General features: G+C 43.3%; 1 protein-coding gene across 1 annotated transcript in view; it reads right to left on the minus strand.

The window, feature by feature from the left end:
• The window catches only part of Slc16a2 (solute carrier family 16 member 2), a 123768-nt gene that overhangs the window by 3618 nt on the left and 99843 nt on the right, over positions 1–20307 (minus strand). Inside the window, exons 2-4 of the mRNA XM_031366269.1 lie at positions 9177–9321; positions 5003–5453; positions 3495–3638 (exon numbers count right to left, since the gene is read on the minus strand). Of these exons, the coding sequence (XP_031222129.1) occupies positions 3495–3638; positions 5003–5453; positions 9177–9321 (740 nt within the window). The remainder of the gene's footprint in view (positions 1–3494; positions 3639–5002; positions 5454–9176; positions 9322–20307) is intronic.

Here is a 20307-nt window from a genome sequence, read left to right on the forward strand (position 1 = left end):
CTTTGTTGGGAGACTTTGAATTTGTTCCAGACCATTTTGAGGTAGTTACATAGAAGCTAGTAATAAGAACTGAGCCATGGGCTGGTAAGATGGCTCAGCAGGTAAGAGCACAGACTGCTCTTCTGAAGGTCCTGAGTTCAAATCCCAGAAACCACATGGTGGCTCACAACCACCTGTAATGAGATCTGACGCCCTCTTCTGGTGCGTCTGAAGACAACTACAGTGTACTTATTTATAATAATAAATAAATCTTTGAGCCTGAACGAGAGGGGCTGACCGGAGCAAGTGGGGCAACCAGAGTGATCAGAGGTCCTAAAAGTCAATTCCCAACAACCAGATGAAGGCTCACAACTATCTGTACAGCTACAGTGTGTACTCATATGCATTAAATAAATAAATAAATAAATAAATCTTAAAAAAAAAAAAAAAGAACTGAACCACACCTGCTTCTCCTTTAGGAGGTTCACATGCAACTATGAGCTAAAAATCACACCTACCTATCAATCAAGCCGAGTATGCCAGTTAGGAGTTAATACTGTTCTATACCACAAAGGACCCCACGAACAGATCTTAATCATCTGAAATTGCTAGCTGATGTATCTAGATCTCTCTTATCATCTTCCAGTAGGCCTTGTCAAGGCTTGGAAATGTACAATCCCTCCTTGAACTGGAACTCAGGCTTCAAAAATGACCCCAACTGAGGTCATTTAGGCTATTTCCATTTCCTTTCTAACAGGCTGCTCAGGAGCTAGATGCCTGGCACAGCGGCTGGCTTTACACACTGTAGGGGAGCGCAGGCTCTCCTGGGTGGCTCTTGAGCATCTGAAGCTGCATGCTGCCCTTTTCTCACCCACGCTGGCGCTCTTGCATCTGCCTCTGAGAGGAAAAGAGGCCGTAGGTTCCTGTGCCTCTTCTGTGACGGAGAATCTTGAAAAACTGAAAAATCTTCAGCATTGTCTTGTGCTTTGGTCCATAAATACTCAATTTAAAAAGTGTGTGTGTGTGTCTCTGTATGTGTGTGTGTGTGTGTGTGTGTCTGTGTATGTGTGTTGGTTCTCTCTTCCTGCCTTCATGTTGGTCCTGAGGATTGAACTCAGGTTGCCAAGCTTGTGTGGCAAACACCTTTACCCACGGAACCATCTTGCTGTCCCCTTTTTTGTTATTGCCAAGCTTTTAAACACATGGGTTCTCACGATCAAACTCAGGTCCTTATACTTACAAGGGAAGCAATTTACTGACTAAACCACACCCACCCCTGCCCCAGACCCTCAAAATTCACAAAATAAGGGAGTGAGGCTATAAGGGGAATGAAGATGTCTCAGCTCTGTTCTAATGTCATTTTATATTATTCAAAGTGGTGAAACTAGGTTGTGTAAGAGGAAGAAAAATGAGGGAAGTGGGCAGAAGTCCTGGCTTCTACCTAGCTCAGCCTCTAACTAGCTCTACCTCCTTGCACCTTGGAACTCTAGCTGCATAATAGAAAGCAAAAGCAGACAGACATTGCCTCTCTGCTGGGGCCTGTGGTGAGACGCATGTGAGCTACCACACTAGGATGCTGCAAAAGAGAGTTCTGGCTCAGTGCCAGTTTATTCTCATTTTCTGAACTCGCTGACATTGTGAAGCTGCTAATCCTGGTAGGGAAGGCCCATGGTGGGGGACATAGGAAAGAGGGTGGGGGGCACATGATGTACTCAGATAAAGCACTTGCTGATATTTGCACAGGGGCTAAACATTTCATAATTTGTTTATCCCACAAACTCATGGATTAACCTCAGGCAGTTCACTTATCTCTTAGACTTGGGCCTGCCATCCATCACTTAGAGAAAGAGAGGTGTACTGGTCTAGTTTTCTGTTAACTTGGCAAAAGCTAGGGTTATCTAAGAGGGAACCTCAGTTGAGAAAATGCCCCCATCAGATTGGCTTTTAGGCAAGCTTATGGGACATTTTATTGATTGATGATTGATATAGAAAGGCCCAGCTCACTGTGTGTGATGTGTTCCCTCGGTAGAAAGTCTTGGGTTATATAAGAAAGCAGGCTGAGCAAGTTAGTAAGCAGCATTCTTCCACAGCATCTGTTTCAGCTTCTGCCTCCAAGTTCCTGCCCTGGCTTCCATCCATGATGGTCTATTTGTAGTAAGATGAAGTAAACGTTTTCCTCCCCAAGTTGCTTTTGGTCATGGTGTTTATCTCATCAGTTGAAAGCAGACTAGGACAGTAGATATGAGAAACATGCTACATGTGAGCTCAGCTCTGGCCACTTCTGTGGAAGAAGCCTCTCTCTCAGTTTCTCCTTCAATGTGATGATAGGTTGGCCTGGGTGGACTCCAAGAGAACCCATAACTCTGGGGAAGCTCTCCACCAGCTCTTGCAACTAGTTGAAAAATAAATCATATCCTTATCCATGACACATGATGGTATTAAGGAACAAACTTGGCCCTGCCAAAGACCATGGAATCCCTACTACCAATAGTCAGGGATTCTTAGAAGTGAGTCCAAACTCAGCTTCTTTCTGGTGGGTGATTTGTGATTGCTTGTGTTCAGTGACTGCCTTTGCTCTTCCACAAGGCTTTGCAGTCTGGCATCTCTTGGCAAGCCAAGTTGCAGGAACAGAACCATGAGCCCGGCCAGGAAGGCACTGCTACTGTTAGGTAGGCCCAAATTGTCTGTATTCAAACCAGACCAAACCCACGTCACACACAAAAGGATCACTAGAGTATCACTAGGGTGGTCACTGCCCACAGTGTGAGAAAACCAGTATCACTGTCAAAAGAACTAAACTGGGCCACCTTTTGACATGCTCCGATGCTCACTTTTATGATGAGATATTAATGGGAAGACTTATTTTCACTGCACAAATAAGGACAGTGAGAACTAGAAGGAATGAGATTTGGCCTTTTCTGGCATGAATTTAGTGTCCATAGGTAGAAGGCATTTCAGGTTTCTTTGTTTTATAAAGCATCTTTCTATGTAGCCCTGGCTGTCCTGGAACTTGCTATGTAGACCAGAGTGGCCTTGATCTGCCTGTCTCTGCCTGGGATGGCACTTCTGAGCCAGTGCCTGATGCTAAGTAGCTCTGGAAATGTGGGAGGTGATGGATCTGGCCTAGAAGAGAAAGGCACTGGGCTATAGAGTGCTTCAGATTTCAAGATAGGAATTAAATACATTATAGCAATTAAACAAATCCTTACTTGAGGGACATATCCAGCTTGTGGCCTGAATTTCCCATTTTCATTTGCTGGGCTATTGTTAATACAAAACTACCTATGTTCTGCAAGGTTCCATACACACAGCTCTCATGGAATCCTTGCTCTATGCTAGTACAGGAAGGAGAACAAGGATGTTTGTCTTTAAAAGCAGGGGAAGCTGAGGCTCAGAGAATTTGATTATCTACCATGTGCAAAGCTGGAACCCAGAGAACTGCACTGGCTCACCATCCATCCTATCCCAGAGTGCAGGGATGACCTATCATACGCTGTGGACCAGTGGACACTCACCTGCAAGTATATCTTCTTAAGTCCAGGGATGGAGTCACTGATGTGGCCTGAGACGAGACGTCCGAGGCCTGACGTAGCCCCAATACACACCAAGAGCACCCAGGTCTCCTTGATCTCCTTGAACTTATCTTCCACATATTTCATCTGAAAAGCATAACACCAGGACCCCCAGAACAGGAGGAAAAAGAGGAGCTGACTGGTTAAATGTTGGAACATCCTGAATTTTCTGCTACTCACTTCCCTGGATGAGGACAAGAGCCTCAGATTGGAGTAACACCTCCCCCAGCTCCAGGAAAAGCCCCTTGGCTGCTTCTAGCAATCACGAAGGCTACTTATCCTAGACTCTCTGGACTGTGGGCTTTAGAGAAACAGTTGACAAGGCTAGGCACTTCCAAGTCCTCAAAGCTCCCAAAGGACAAGCTACTAAGAAAATCTAGATGTTCTTCTATGACATCTTCATGCAACGATTCAAGATGGACAGGCTGAAATATCAGGTCATTAGGAGATAAGGGTCTACCAACTTCCAGGCAACTCTTTCAAAGTGTCCTTTAAGGAGACAGAGGTCTATAGGCTGGGATGTAGCTCAATGATAAACCACATGCTTAGAAGGGACAAGGCCCTATGTTCTATCCTTAGCATGCACATATATACAAAACCTCACCATCTCTATAGAATAATGGTAGCCCTACAACCAGCAGTTCTGTGGCCAAAGGGCTCTAAAATTGCAAAATTTGTCCCTAGAGTAAAGCGATTACTACACGTGAATCTAGAGAGTTCCTATCTGTGCTGTTTCCTCAGCAGAATCATTTGACCACAGAGACCACCATGCCTCAGAACATCTTTACAAACCATGTCTTGGGTCATCTGAACCACTCTTCCAGTAATGCTAATTCTCTGAAACCCATCTACCCAATTAAACCTTTTGTTTTCCGTACTAGGGGGTAAACCTAAGGTATTGTGGATGCTAGGCAAACATTCTACCACTGATTTATTTCTGTATGCCCCTACCCCCTTTTAGTTTGAGACACACTTTTGATAAGTTTCCCAGACTGGATTGAATTAATACTGTAGTTCAGACAGGCCTTGAATTTGCAATCCCTATGGTCAGCCTCCTAAGTAGCTGGGATTTCGGTTTGCACTACCAAGCCTGGTTTCTATCTAAACTCTTATCATGGTAAAAGCCATGGATAACGGGCCTTGTCCTAATGAACTACCTTTATTTCCCACTAAAGTTCTCTTTGAACCCATACTCTTTACTTCTCTGCCAATCGCCCATCACTGTTTTGTTTCTTTAGTCTTTGTTCCCCCTTTGTTAATTTGTTTAGAATCTTGCTGGCTGGCATCAAACTCACAGCCACCCTCCAACCTCAGTCACCCAGTGCTTAAGCTAAAGGCCTGAGCTACCATGCTTGGCTCCGCTTGTTTCTTTTCCCAAAGCTCTACCCTTTCAATGTACTCCACCCCCACCCTTTGGACTCCGGGTATGTTGAGGTCAGCTTCTTCCTCACCAGGTGTACGTAGGGGACGAAGTAACCAAGGGCAGCAGCAGCGATCCCAAAGGCCCAGATACGGTAAGTGCGCTGGCGGAATACACGCATGTTGAAGTACTTTCTGAACTGAACCAGAAAGCGCTGTCGCAGGGTGTGGGCACCTCTCTTGCTTGGGGTGTCCTGAGAGCTGGGCAGGAGGGGCCGGTAGGTGAGTGAGAGCAGCGTAAGGACAAACATGAAGGTACTCAGCACCTGGAAGGTTTGGGCCAGCTTGATTTTATCCCCCAGCATTTTGATGAGGAAGGGAAAAGACATGGAGAAGATACTACTTCCAGCAGACACCACGCCATTGGCTAGACCTAGGCGACGTTGAAAGTAGTGTCCCAGGATGACGAGTGATGGTTGAAAGGCGAATGAGCAGCCACAACCAAACAGAATCCCATAGGTGAAGTAGCGCAGGCTTAGGGAGCTGTGGGAAAAACACCAAGAGCTATCTTCAGCAGCCTGAAAGCAATTTACCTACCCACTTTGTTCTTGGAAACCCCCATTCCTCCACCTTTACTCAAAGCCACACTTGCCACCAACCTGCAGAGCAGATAGGGAACCTCTGAACCCCACTTGGCAGATGGGGATGCAGAGGCAATTTGCCTAAAGTAGCTCCAGATCAAAAATGCTTGGCTTGTTGTTGTTGCTTGTTTGTTTTTTTGTTTTATGTTTTTTGTTTTTGTTTTGTTGTTGTTGTTGTCCTAGACAAGGTTTCGCTGTACAGCTCTGGCTGTCTTGGAACTTGCTCTGTAGACCAGGCTGGCCTTGAACTTAAAGGTTTTCTTGCCTCTGCCTCCCAAGTGCTGGGATTAAAGATACATACCCCTACTGCCTGGCATGGTGGGGTGTTTTTGGTTTTTTGTTTTTTGAGACAGAGTTTTTCTGTGTAGGCCTGGCAGTCCTGGTACTCACTCTGTAGACCAGGCTGGCCTCAAACTCAGAGATCCTCCTACCTCCCAACTGCTCGGATTAAAAAGCACGTGTCACTATGTCCATCAGCCTTTAGTTCTTTAAGATTAGTCAGATTCCAGCAAGTGGGAAAAAAGCATAATTACCACCCAAGTTAGACTAAAAACAAGGGCATGCTCTGTTAATGTGTGCCAGTTCTTCCTCATGTGCCCTTTTGATCAAGAGTTAAGTTGCTTGTCCTGACACTTAAAAAAAAAAGTTTGGCCTTAGGACACTTGTGGTGGCACACACCTGTAATCCCTGCATGTAGGAAGCCAAGACAAGAGGGCAGCCTGGGCTACACAGCAAGTCTCTGTCTCATTTAAAAAAAAAAAAAAAAGCTAGGGTTTCAATCCAGATCAGTGTGATTATAGCATCCCATGAGAGACGACTACGGGGAAAAAGTGAACGAACAAAAGAAGGAAAACCAGAATTAAGCTTTGCAGTGGTTAGGCAAGAGGCTACAAGGAGTCGGTCTGTGCCATGGGGAGATTAGTTTTACCTTGCTTCTTACCTAGACACTATGAGTAGACGAATGGACCAAAGTTTCATCTGAAGTAACAACAAAGGTCTGCAAGGAGCCAAGACTCTGGTCTTGGAAGGCTGAGCTGTTCTTTGGTGTGTCATTATTTTCAGGGCCCTTAATATTTCAGAGACTGGCTAATGATCTCAGGAGAACTTCCTTTGTCTTCGTCCTTGCCCAAGGTTGAGAGAGCCCAAGCCTTTTCGCTCAAGCCCCAGGTGATCTATCCAGGGACTGTGAGTTAAGGAGTCCCTTTAGTTTCCAGAATCCTGTCTCTGTCGCTGCATGCAATTAGGATTACTTCCCTTAGAGTAAGTAGCCTGCTTGATTGACAGGAAGTCAAGCCTCAAGTTATGGGCTTAGCCAAGAAAGACAGGTTATTGCTTAAAACTCTTAGGGCCTACTCTGCCACAAGCCTCTGTAACAGAAGGCAAAGCGTTAGAAGGGGAAAGGCCATGGGCAGTTCAGTTTGCTGAGCCTTCTGCCCTCACACAATGCTGGCACAACTTAGTGAATACTTGTTTTCTTTTTGATGCTTCCATATATTTTGCAATAGTTCTTATCTGGCCATTAAATTAGCCAATGCTCTTCTTGTTCTTTAGACACAGACCCAGCTTTTATACTAGAAACCTGGACTTGGGCTGCCCTACCAGTAGCCCTTTGATTCCAAGAACTATCTATCATCAGTGTTTGTTGCCTTTCGTCTTATCCATATTCACTGGACAAGAGTAGGGTTTAGTTTCAAACAGGTTGTCTTTACTTTGAACGTATAGCTAAGGTGATTGTTTTGCTTCTGTCAGACTCCTTGGGGTCTTTCTCTATTCAATTCTGGGTATTCTATGGGATTGGCCACAGGCTGGAGTCTTGTTCAAAGGACAGGAGCTAGTCTTAAAGAAAATAGTCTTGGGGGAAACATGGGCTTCAGTTCAGGGCACTGTAAGGTGAATGTTTCTAATTGGGCTCCAGGATGGGAGGCCTTGAGAGTTCTTGCTCAAGGCTCATCGGTGCTGCCTGTGATCTGCCCTGTTCCAATCATCCAAAAGGACTCAGAGCCCCGATGCGAGACAATAGGAGACTTGAAGTTCTAGCCACTAGCAGAATCATGTTCTTCCCTCTGGACATGAAACCATCCAGAATTTCTTGGCTCTGAGAATGTTCTTATAGAAAGTGCAAACAGAATAGGGGGCCATGGCCTAGAGAAAAATGCCTCCTCCAGAGGCCTGAGATAAGAATGCCAGGAGAAAACACCACATCGAAGTGCATTTCCCTCCTGTGCCACAGACCACGTGGGCTGCAAAGGAAATGAGATCCTTATGTTGCTAATTTGTTTACACTTTGCTGTGCTCTGCCCGAAGAAACAAGGCTCTGTTATTTAGCACAGAGACCAGAGGTACTTCAGAGGCCTAGCTCATTCCCACAAGAGTCTGGTACCAGCTTCCTGGGGGGCAAATGAGGCTGACCACCAGAAGTATCCTCTGAAAGTTTGGAGCTGTTGCTGTCTTGGGAAAGCTGAGAAGCTTCCAGGCAGGATATGGTCTCCCTTCTCCCTTGTCTCAGTTGGATGGGCTGAAACCAAGACACCACAGCAAGCCAAATCTAAGCTCTGCTGGAGGGTAGTCTGGGCAGCCGGAAATGCTTAAATCATTAAGACAGTTGCCTCACCCCCATGTGGCCATCTGAGAGACAACATGAGTCTCATTCTCCACTGTGTATGGAAACTTAAGCCCAGAGAGCCATGGCCTTCTCTGGGGAGTCATACCCAGAAAGCAAGTCTCTTTCAAGTTAGCTCAGTCTCCATTCCAGACATGTCACTGTGGCCGTGTTCATATTTCCAGGCCATCAATCTCCTAGATCAGTCCAGGAAGACTGGAAGAAGGAGGTACCACAACTTGCTATGTGTCTAGAAGGAAGTCCACAGACTTAGAAATTTCACATTTCTCTCACTGTAGGTTTGGGTCTTTCTTCTCCCATCCTCTGTATACATGCTTGTTCAGGGTTGACAGGAAAGGAGGCAGAAATACATGTGTAGCCTTCTGACCTAGCACCACCAGTTCTCTGAGTGGGACCAATGAGTCTAGGATTTAAGTTTTAGCTGGGTTTCTGGGGTTTAGGTCTGCACTGCAGTGGAGAATGTTGCTAAATATCCTTCCCATGCACAAGACATGAGGATCCCTCTCTCTGGCTCACCTGTCTTTCCAGAGCCAGAGCCACCCAGAAAAGGGTCAAACATGTTAACTGGCCATATGCTCTAATTAGCTGGTTTTCAGCTGAAGACTCATTTGGAAATGTTCACATTAGCTCACATAAATAGCTTACTTCAGGGAGGAAAGGCAAGGTTATGTGAGATGTGTATGTGCCACATTAGAGGGGAGCTTGGAGAGATCTGCAGGAACCACGTGGTCTCTTAAAGAAAGAGAGGCCCAGACAGGCCAAAGATGCCCATCAACTACTCCAAAGCAATTCAGTGGTCAAAGCAGGACTGAAGCTGAGATCTATGAGCTACCAGGCTTAGACTCCTCACAATATTTTGCAACTTTGGGTCTTTTTTTGGGGGGGGGGTGGATTATTCATTGCATATGTGTCCTGCAGATTCCACATAAAGTGAGTTGCTTTGGATTCTGAAGAAAGAAGCCAATTCTCAGCCTCAGAAAAGTAAGCCAACAACTGAGGCCTTACCTGGTAAAGGAGCTGGTGTGGAGGCCAATGAAAGCAACAGCCGCTCCGGTGGTGGCTGTGATTCGGCAGCCCAAACGGTCAGTGAATATACTCACAATGGGAGAACAGAAGAAGATCATGCCCATGGCAAGGGCTCCGACCCATGCTGCAGAGAAAAGGAGCACAGAGACACTGGAGGTTACTGTTCTGTCTAGTGCCACTCAGTTCTTTTCCTGCCTTTCCAAGGTGGCACTGCTATTCAGAGTGGTACGCAAACAGAGGTGAAATATGAAACAGGATTCAAATGTGGGTGCCTGAATTGGACTAGTCAGTTCTGTAACAGAAGGCAGGGATACTAGGCCAGATGTGTAGCTTCAGGAATTTAGATGCTTGAATTTAAGGGCGAGGAGGGTAAAGGGCAAGCTTTAGGATTTGGAACAGAAATCTAAATGCTAAACATCTTAATAGGAAGATTAAGGAGCAGGAAAAGATCATAGCCAAAAAAAAAAAAAAATGCCTTCTGGAATTGCTCTAGAATATAGAGTACATTCAGGGGCCATTTGAGGATCTCCAGAGATGCTATGCAGGATAGTCATGGAGCCCACATGCTGAAGTCTATCACCAAAGCTCACGTTTGGCAAGTCTCTGACCTCCAAACTCGCAACGAGTTTATCTTGTTTTAGAGGCTGCGTATCTGTGGCCTTTTACTCACATTCTTCCAGCCCATTTCCCCTTGCCCAGCCCTCAGAAGGAGAGCCCAAGTTTTTTGTTTGTTTAAAAGCTGTTATCAGGTTTCATCTTGAGCCTCTCTCTTCTATGTTAAATAATCTTAGTTCCTTTAAACTTTTCTTTTCAGCTTCAATTTACTTTTGTAACTCTGTAATTATTTTCAGAGTCCTTCTCTGAACTCGTTCCAAGACTTCATCTTCACCATCAAAAAGCATTCAGCGACTGTCACCTGAGCAAGGGCACAGGGCCAGGTTCTTTCTCCTTCCAAGTGAACAACCCCAAGTGAGCCAGAGGGAAGGGCCACTCCACTGCCTGTGCCTGCTGGTGCCTCGCACTTTAGCACCAAATAAGCCGCACTCACGGATCACCTTCACTTTGCTAGGCTGCTGTTCTGAGCTCTAGCTGCCTGGCTTCAAAAATCCTGGCCCAGGACAGCAGGGGACCTGGACTTACATGTCAGTTTCACCTTTTAAGATATGTGGGACCTTGAGAAATCACACAATGCTTCTCTAATCAAATTTCCCACTTATGGAGTGGAGATTAAAATTCTTGTTGTGCTTTCGCCCAAAGTGTTTCCTTGGCAATATTGGGGACTGAACACAAGGATTCATCGTGCTAGGTAAGTTCTGGTACCAGCTCAGTCATCAAAGTGCTTTCAAATAAAATAGCGATCACATGTAATCCTATGGAGAAGAGAGCTTTGGAAATGTTAAGAGCTATATTGTATAGAATCAATGCAACATGGACCATAGACTTAAATGCAAAAGTATAAAACTTCTGGAAGACACTATAGGAGAAAATAATTTCTGTAAGCAAAAATCTCACAGAATGTTCATATAAAGTATAGCTTTATAAGTGAAACATTGGTACATTAGACTTTATCAAAACTTAAAATTTATCCTTAGAAAACCAAGACCAGGCTGGCCTTGAACTCAGAAATCTGCCTGCCTCTGCCTCCCAAGTGCTGGGATTAAAGGAGTGCGCCACCACCACCTGGCTGTTTCTAAATCTTACATTGTTTTTGTTTGTTTGTTTGTTTTGTTTTTTGTTTTTTCTTGTTTTGTTTTTTTCTAGACAGAGTTTCTCTGTATAGCCCTGGCTGGGTTGGCCTGGAACTCAGAAATCCGTCTGTCTCTGCCTCCCAAGTGCTGGGATTAAAGGCGTGCGCCACCACTGCCCGGCTCTTACACTGGTTTTTAAGAGGGCAGAGGCTCACTGGAAAGAGACCTTGGCTAGCATGTATGAGGTTCTAGATTCAATTCCTGCCACTAAAAGTGGCAGGGCAGGAAAGCAGGGTATACCACTTTGAGATCTTAACTTGAGGTACACACACACACACACACACACACACACACACACTGTTCTATCCTGATTTAAAAATACCTCAGTTGCATCATGAAGAAAAAACTATTAATTCAATAAGTTGTCTTTCAGACACTATAACTGAACTCTTCTGAATATCTACAGTACAGTGAAAACTGATAACTTGGCTCACACAATATCTTTTGTATTATCCAAGGAAGTTTACACTTTATTTGACATAGACTAAAATTAATCTAATTTTCAAAAACTTAAAAAATTGAAACAACAATTGATATACAGAGAACAGTCAAGGCAGCTCAGAGAGGATCCCATGAATCATGTATGCAATTTTCCTTTATGTAACAATATTAAAATGAGGAAACTGACAGTGGTGTGATACATGCTAATAGTCCTGCATCCTTTTATTATGTAAAGATTCCTATCATAGTTAAGATGCACAACTATTTCAATCACAAAGATTCTCCTTTTTACCATCTATTTATAGTCATGCCAGATGTTCTTGCCACCATCCCTGACTCCTAACAACACCCACTAACTTGTTTTGGGTCTTCATAAAATTTTTATTTTAAGAAAGTTACATAAGCTGAGCATGGTAACACATACTTGTCTTCCTAGCACTTGAGATTCAGAGACAGGAGGATCAGGAGTTCAAGGCCAGCCTAGGTTACATACTGAGTCCAAGTTCTGCCTGGTATCCATGAGACCCTGTCTCAAAAAACCCAAGTACTAAAATGAAAGTTATATAAATCAGTATATGATCTTTTGAAATTGCCTTTAAAGGTTCTGCATAGCAAAGGAAATAATCATCAACCACAAAATCTTTCATCTATCTATCTATCTATCTATCTATCTATCTATCTATATTAGTCTGAACATATCAGACTAATATGTGATGTATTTACACATTAGAATTTTTTTCAGTCTTAAAGAAAAGAGAATGGAACTGAAAATGTTTATGCTATGTTGAAATAAGCCAGATATAGAAAAGACAAATACCATTGTGATCTGCATGGGTGGGACTTGACCTGACTAGGGGCAGTGAGGGAGTGAAGAAAAGATAGACAAACAGATATGCATATAGAAAAGCTGGGGTTGGGCGGGCTATGTGCATTCTGATGGACATGTACCAGCTACCACAGCAATTCAGAACTCAGTGTATTGATTATATGTAACAGAAGGGAGGAGTTAGTTAATTTCTCAGGATATCTTTGTGGGTGAGCAGTGTCCCACTGTAAACACCTGGGAGGAGGTGTTTACTGGTCTAGTTGGTGGCATGAACCTGGGAGAGCAGAGGGGGATCTAAAAATAAGGTGGGCGAAAACTTCATGAAATAGCTAACTTTATTAAGGGCATCAGGCAATTTATACCTTGAAAGCTAAGAGGAATCACATGAGTAAGGTGTTCAATCACAAGAACAAGGCATAAGTGGCAAAACCACGTTTTTCCATAGAAGCATATGAATAACAGCAGCTGAAGTAAACTCACTCTTATCTGCTACACCTCAGACCTCAGGAAGTGCACAAAAACACAGTCCAAGAACAGGTCTGTGTTTTTTGTTTGTTTGTTTGAGACAGGGTTTCTCTGTGTAGCCCTGGCTGTCCTGGAACTCACTCTGTAGACCAGGCTGGCCTCAAACTCAGAAATCTGCCTGCCTCTGCCTCCCAAGTGCTGGGATTAAAGGCGTGCACCACCACCGCCCGGTTAGGTCTGTGTTTTTAAAGAAACTGAGGTCACAAGACTTGTATTCTTGAGGGTTTCTCACAAGCACTGAGAATACCTTTCGTATGACTCCATAATTAGACTGTGTTCTGACAAAGATGGAGCTGCCGTTGCTAGCTTTTTGCACACACGGATCAAGCATTTGTAAACACTAGAACTTGCAGCGCACTGTCCACATTCATGTTCAGACCCAAGGAAGGCTTTGCCATCTCGCTGAGCCTCACTCACAGGTGAGAAAAGCTTCACCATTCCAGTGGGAATGAGGCATTGGTCCTTGACCTGACTGTGCCCATGTCAACAATATTCATTTATTCATGGATTCCTCTGTTCCCCACACCCGTGCCCCCTCCTATTTCTTAGATGTTCATAATGGATCTTCACAGTTAGTTCAGGGCAGTTCACAGCAATGCTGGACATCCGACTGAGAAGAGAAAAACAAAACATGTAGCCTCTGGCCTGGGGTTATTTGAGCTCCAAACTGGAAAAAAATGTGAAAACCAGTAAGACACCCCAGCCCCCGCACTCCCCTGCAATGTGCCTCTCTCAGGGCTGCTTTTAAAGACTGAGCCACAACAAATAGCTCCCACCAGTTCATCAAGGCAGTGAGCTGCACGCTGCAGCCCAGGGTTCTCCACCCCAGAAGGGTCCCACAGCTATGATCTGCAGGGAGATGGGTTGTAAAATACAAGTATAATTCTTCCTGGCAGGGTGACTCTCAGAAAGTCCCCCCCCCTTGTTAAGCAATTTCCTCATAACCCTTAAGGTGGGTATGTTAATTAGTTGGTAAACTGGCAAAGAGGAACAATTGGTTCCCAGCCTCTTCATTGCCAAAGGGGCAATGTCGAGAAGCTGGGTTCCTTAGGGATCCAGTTTCACAGAACTTGCCCCTCTGGGAGGAAACCCAGGGGTTTAAGGCTTTACAAACCCAAAAAGAAAATGGGAATGCTCTCGGGTCCTTTGGTTATAGATCAATCCTTCTCAAATGTCCTCTCAAGCAGTCAAAACTTACTGCCCATTCTTCAGGAAATCAAAGGCATATGTCCTAAACCTAATTCAAAATGATGAAGCTACAATGCTTTTATCCTACTTCCCTACTTCCTTAAGATCTCCTTGAATTTATTAACACAAAATTTCAGAGTACTAACATGTATGTACCTATCTTCAGATAATACTTTTCCCATGTCTTAACACTAACATTTCCAATCCTGCTCCTCTCTTTTTCTTCATTTTTATTCTTTTCTTTGCCTTTATTCCTGTGCTTCTCCAGGGAGTGGTCCTTCATCTGACTAATGTGAATTCCTGATACTGCAGATATAACTGATTCAGGCTCCACTCATCATAACTCCCACGCCCCAGGTGGGCGCCTTGACCTGACTAGGGTAGTGTGGAAATGAAGAAAGAACATACACAACACACACACACACACACACACACACACACATAGACATACACACACACACACAAAGGGAGGGAGGGAGAGAAAGAGAGAGAGAGAGAGAGAGAGAGAGAGTCAAGCCTGGGTCAGGTAGGTTGTATGCACTCTGATGGAGAGCACCAACTGTTGGTAGCAACCTAGAACCTTATCCTCTTTATTATGTACAGCACAACACAGCAAGGAAGTTAGCTACCCTCCATAGGAGGTCTCAGTATATAAGCAGCCTCAGACTGAAAGTCTGGGAGGTTGCAGTTACTAGTTTTTACATGAACTGGTCAATCATTCGCACTCAAACCTGAGGAAGGTTTTACCATCCCTCTGAGCCTCACCCAGTAGCTTTGCCATTCTCATGGGGATGAGGCACTGGTCCCTGACATGGCTGTGCCCATGCTAACAATACACATTAACACAGGGCTCTCTCACTTCCCAACAAAATACCTCATATTTTCTCTTCTCTAAGGAGATAGAAGTTTGTAAAAAAAAAAAATGTGAGTGTGTGTCTGAAAGTGTGTGTATTTGATGTAACTTTTACTCACAGATATAATTGTCTCTGAGACTTCTGAATAAGCTCACCCTTTCTAGTGCTTTCCGATCTCTGGCTGGCTGGTTCAACTTAGCTGTTTTGGCTCAAACTCCTCTCCAAATGGACAGATTCAAACTAGCTTCTCTCTGCTTCTGACAGAATTGTTCTGCTTGGCCTCATAGTAACTCTGGCAATCTGTTCTAATCTTCTGGCTCCTTCTCATTCTCTTTCTCATTCTGTCTTCACCTGTAACCTGTCTCTGTAAAATTGTCCCAGTAAAACTGGTTCCCCCCACCCAACCCTGCACTGCTCTCTTAAGTCACCTCTCTTTCCTGTCTGTTCTCATGAGACTTGGGCGTATCTTATCCCTGACTTATTCTTTCAAATCTGTCACTTGGTATGCCCATCAACTAGATGTCATTTCCAAATATGGCTGCTTTCTTCTACATGTGTGTGCTTAGTTTTAAGAAGTTGGGCTATGGGAGGAGGGAACAGGGTTTTTTTTCAGGAGGGGAAACTGGGAAAGGGGGTATCATTTGAAATGTAAATAAAGAAAATATCTAATTAAAAAATAAAATAAAATAAAATAAAGAAGCTGGGCTATAATGTCTTGTAGCATAGATTGCTTAGAGTTCATCCTCTGGAATTTACTCTGTTCTTTTTTTTCTAACCCGTTTTCTTTCTGTTGATCATATCAGATAATTTTGCCACTTCCTAGTCCTCCCAGGTCTGCTCCCTGCCCTTGTGACACCCTCAAGTTCAATTTGAATTGCCCAAATGCTCTCTGAAACATGGTTAAATTCTCAGTGGCCAGCCCCTTAAAGAAAACTGAGTTCTTCATCACTTGTACCCCTGCCAGAACCCCATCAATTTTGGAGAGCTACACTTCAGCATCCTTACTGCAATTTTAAAGAGTGCTCTTTGATGGCTTCCTATGGAGACTGTTACTTTTGGGTGGTGGTATAGGGGTTGCCAGAGAAGCCTTCTATGCTGTAGTATTGATCATGGACATCAACCTGGCCTCAGGTGACTGCTCAGGTCACTCATACCAACGTGGCTTCCAATATGTGGTTAATTGTTACTGGTCTGTCTACAAGTTTATTGATTTCTTCCTTTGTCTTCTTTATTCTGCTGTGGTGTCTATCCAGTAAGACATACTTGATTTTCATTATCATATTTTTCAATTCTAGGAATTTCCTTTGTTTTCTGTTTATAGCTTATGTTTATTAACATTACTGTATTTCTTATTTTTTCAAGAGTTATTGTAATGGCTTGTTAAGTACTTTTTTTATAATAGGTGCTTTAACTTCCTTGCCAGATAAGCCTCACTTTTGTGTCATCTTGGTATTGTCAACTAATGGTCTTTTTCCACTAAAGGTAAACTCTTTCTGCCCTTGGTGTGACAAATGATTTTCTGTTTTATCCTGGATATTTTTGGATATAATAAGCCTCAGGATCTTGTAAGACCATCTGTTTTTAGCAGGCCTCCTTTGAGAACTTGCCTGTCAAATACAATCTCATTGCTGCCAAATAGGGATAGAAATCCATGTTCTCTCATCAGCTGCCATTATTAGAAACCTTGGGGAAGAAAGGTGCTTTGTTCCTTCTGAGGAGAGTCACACTTTTCAACATCACCACTAGGCTACATCTGGGAAGGACAGGGGTCCCTTGGCACAGTTTCCTGTGTGACTTCAACTGACATTACACTAAGTGATGGTGAAAGTCCCCAATGTCCTGTTTGGCCTTCATTGACACCACCTTGGCACCTTTCCAGAAATAGGGGGAGGTGTGACCAGAGGTTACAGTCTGGCAAAGGTGAAAGTTCACATTTTCTACATGCTCACTACTAACACTGTGGGGGAGGGGGAAGGCCTTTTTACTGGCTCACTACTCGGTTTTCTCTGACCCACCCAGCTGTGGAAGGCAAGCATTTTAGGGATACTGTGTTACAGCTGAGAGTATAATAGTCTAGGCTCCTTGTTAGGCTTTGTTCATAAAGGATGAGTGGGATACATTTTCCCCTAGGGCATTCAGCTGGAGTGGATGAGTCACTGTCCTGCTAAGATACCTCTTTCCTGGTCCTTTAAAGAGAAATTGGACTTCTCTCGGAGCTTTTTTGTCTGCTGCCATTGGCATTTCTAGGTTGCTGGCTTCATAGTGCCACATTTAAGATATATGAAGCAAAAACAAACAAACAAAACCCCAATAACAAAAACCAAACAGACAACATAGGAGATTCACTTCGTGCCATTCCTCCAGCTCTGAAGTCTATATTATTTTACTGAACAATTATTTAACACAGTCTCTGACTCAGACACATGGCTATCCTACAGACATTGATTAGGACACATTAATGACACAGAGATAGTTTCAAGTACCTGATGGTAGGTACAATAAGGAACACGCTGTCTTTTTTTCAGATCTGGGGACTGAATGTAAGGCTTTGCTCATGCTAGATAAGTATTTTACCCCTAAGCTATATTTCAGTTCAGGGATATGTTTTAAAAACTGTGCAATATTGGATAATGAATCAGGGGATTCATCCCTGGGAAAGGCAAAGTAGTCACCCTTGAAGGTGATACAAACAATAAAAAACAAATTCAGTAGGCTACCCCTCTCTCTCTCTGTCTGTCTCTGTCTGTCTCTGTCTCTGTCTCTGTCTTTTTTTCTCTCTTTCCATGGAAAAACATGGGAGGGGTTATAGGGAGGGGATATGATGGATTGGAGGGGCTGGAGAGAAGAAAGGAAAGCTGGAAGCAACGTAATTATATTCTAATTAAAATATAAAAAATATATAAAATAAACTTAATAAATAAATAAATTGAGCAATAAAGTTTTATAAAATGCAAATGCATGGCCAGAATAAAGTTTCCTTCCTTGTTACTTGAGACAAGCTCTTGTATAGTCCTAACTGGATTTGAACTTGTAATTTAGCTAAGGTTGAGCTTTAACTCCGGATCCTTCTGGCTTTACCTCCAAAGTGCTGAAATTACAGATGTGGTCCACTGTTCCCAGGTCAATTTTCTATTTGAAGATTTTAAAAGAAGTCAGACATTCCAAGTGAAAGAAAAATTTGTTAAGTTAAAGCAAAGAAATATAGCCTGCTACATCAATACCTGAAGAATAACATGGTATGACACATGACTTAAGGGCCTTTATTTTGGAAGTTACCAGCAAGAGTCAAGATGATGGTCAATGATGACCATATTGACAATAAATGAGCATTCTTTGTCCTTTGCCGTTATGGCATTCAATTTCCTTTATTTTATAAATGCAGGGATAGCAGAAGTTTTCTAGAATTGACAGTCAAAGCTAGGGAGTTTCTAGCTATTGTTCCCCATAATTACCTCTGCTTTTATATGGGCAAGACAAAGAAATTTTGACAAAGCAGTTGAGCTTGTGGGAGAGTTGGAAAGAATAAAACAAATGTTCTATCTTTCTAAAGAGACTGGGAAAAATTAGGGGTGGAACCCATAACTTCCCACGAGGCAGAAAGCATTATTTTCAACCCACAGCTGTATTGCTAAGCAAGTACCTAATTACAGAAATAAATAAATGTTCTGTTTAACAGAATCCCAGACTTTGAAGATGAACTATATTTAAACATATCATCCATTCCTTTCACCCAGTAGTCCCAAAGTTCTTTCTAATCTGAACCACTACCCCCCCAGGTTAATGAGGGCCCTCAAAGCTCATACTCGATGTGAACACAATGTTTGTTTTCAGAAGGCAGGTCTTTTCTTTTTTCTGCCCAGTATCCTTGGGCTTTTGTTGAACCCGAACAACACAAAATCAGAACTTTGTCCTTTTTAGTTGTACCCTGGACCATCTGGTCCTCAAAATTCTTTTCCCCACTTAAGTGCTGAAGTAGTGTTCTGGATCTTTACCCAGGCTCTCAAGCAAATGTCTTTGAAGTACAGGGAGACCTCTCAGAAAAGAACTCAAATGTGGTCCAGATTCTTCATTCCTTGTTTAACAAAACTCAAGACCTTCAAAACTCCATTATCTGTGGAGTTAAAATAGAGCAAGAGGTACTCCAAGAGCCAAACTCTGTAAATGTACTGCAGGCTTTTTACAAATCCTGTTATTGTCAGAAACTAATGAAGGCTTAATAAGAGTCACAACAGGGTAAGTGGGAGAGGGACGGAAGAGGTAAGGGGAGGTGCCATGGAGCTAGAGGTGGGTCTATTCAAGAGTCACCGTGACTTCTGACAGGTTGCACAGTATAAGGAAAGTATAACAAACAGGGTTAAAGCTTTTATAAGGCTTAGTTAGACTCAGTTTTAAGTGGAGAGAACACCACCATAGGTTAGAGTCTATGTTGTTAGATATGTTGTCATCTTTGTCTTATCTTCCCACTTCTTCACAGTTCCCAGTACTTCGTGAAGAGCCTACATCTACATGGAATAATTGAAGGTCGTTAGAATGTTATAGGTGGAGCAGGTGGAGAGTATGGCAGGGCTTCAAGTCTCCAATGAAGACATGTTGGCACATCTGGCTAGGTGGTTAACAGTCATTAATTGGATGCCTGAAAGCCCTGATGAGGCACATTTAGGAGAAGGCAGCGAAGGTACTTCTAGGATCAGCTGGAACTCCAGAGGGGGGAAATGCCACACTCACCTTTTTTTTTTTTTAAGGACCAAGCCCTGTCCTTCATTCTCTTTGTGTCCAACTACAATAGTGACCTTCCTCAGAGCTTCACATTATTTCTCCGGCCTTGGTCAGGGCCCAGTGTTAAGTTCTATGTAATCATTTGAATAAATGAATAAATGAAAATTTCTTGCTCAAGGAAGATGGCTCCAAATCTTTTTCTATTTCCCTTCCCTCTTCTACTCCTCCTCTCTTCTTCCTCCTTCTTTTTTTCCCTTCCTCCCTTCTTTCCTTCCTTTCATTCCTCCTCCTTGATGTTTTGAGACAGTTTCTCTGTGTAGCCCTGGCTGTCCCAGAACTTCCTCTGTTGACCATGCTGGCCTTAAACTCATAAAGATCCACCTGCTACTGCCTCCCAAATGCTGGGATTAAGGGTGTGTGCCATTACTGCCAGGAAACTTTTGTTTCTTATCCCTGCTTCATTTTTGAAATGCTTGTGGTAGAATCTAGGGCTGTGTGCACACTCAACAAGCACTCTATCCTTTAACTCTATCCTCAGCCCCCTTTATATTTTCTGGTATTGTATCAAAACACTCTTTCTCCAACTCTCAGTTTCTCTAATTCATTTAATCACCATCTACTCATTGTGTCTACTATTCAGCTCCAGATTTGCAGTGAATCTTGTGTTTAAAAAGTCCCAAAGTTCTCTTTATATCTGATCTTTTAATTTGATCCTCCCAGTGCTTTCTACATTTGAGGTTGTTTGTTTTGTTTTCAGAATGCATTGGCTTTTTTTCTAATGTGGTACAACAGACTGGAAAATAGCTTTTCCT

The sequence above is a fragment of the Mastomys coucha genome, chromosome X (assembly GCF_008632895.1).
Source record: "Mastomys coucha isolate ucsf_1 chromosome X, UCSF_Mcou_1, whole genome shotgun sequence".
In the NCBI taxonomy this organism is placed as follows: domain Eukaryota; kingdom Metazoa; phylum Chordata; class Mammalia; order Rodentia; family Muridae; genus Mastomys; species Mastomys coucha.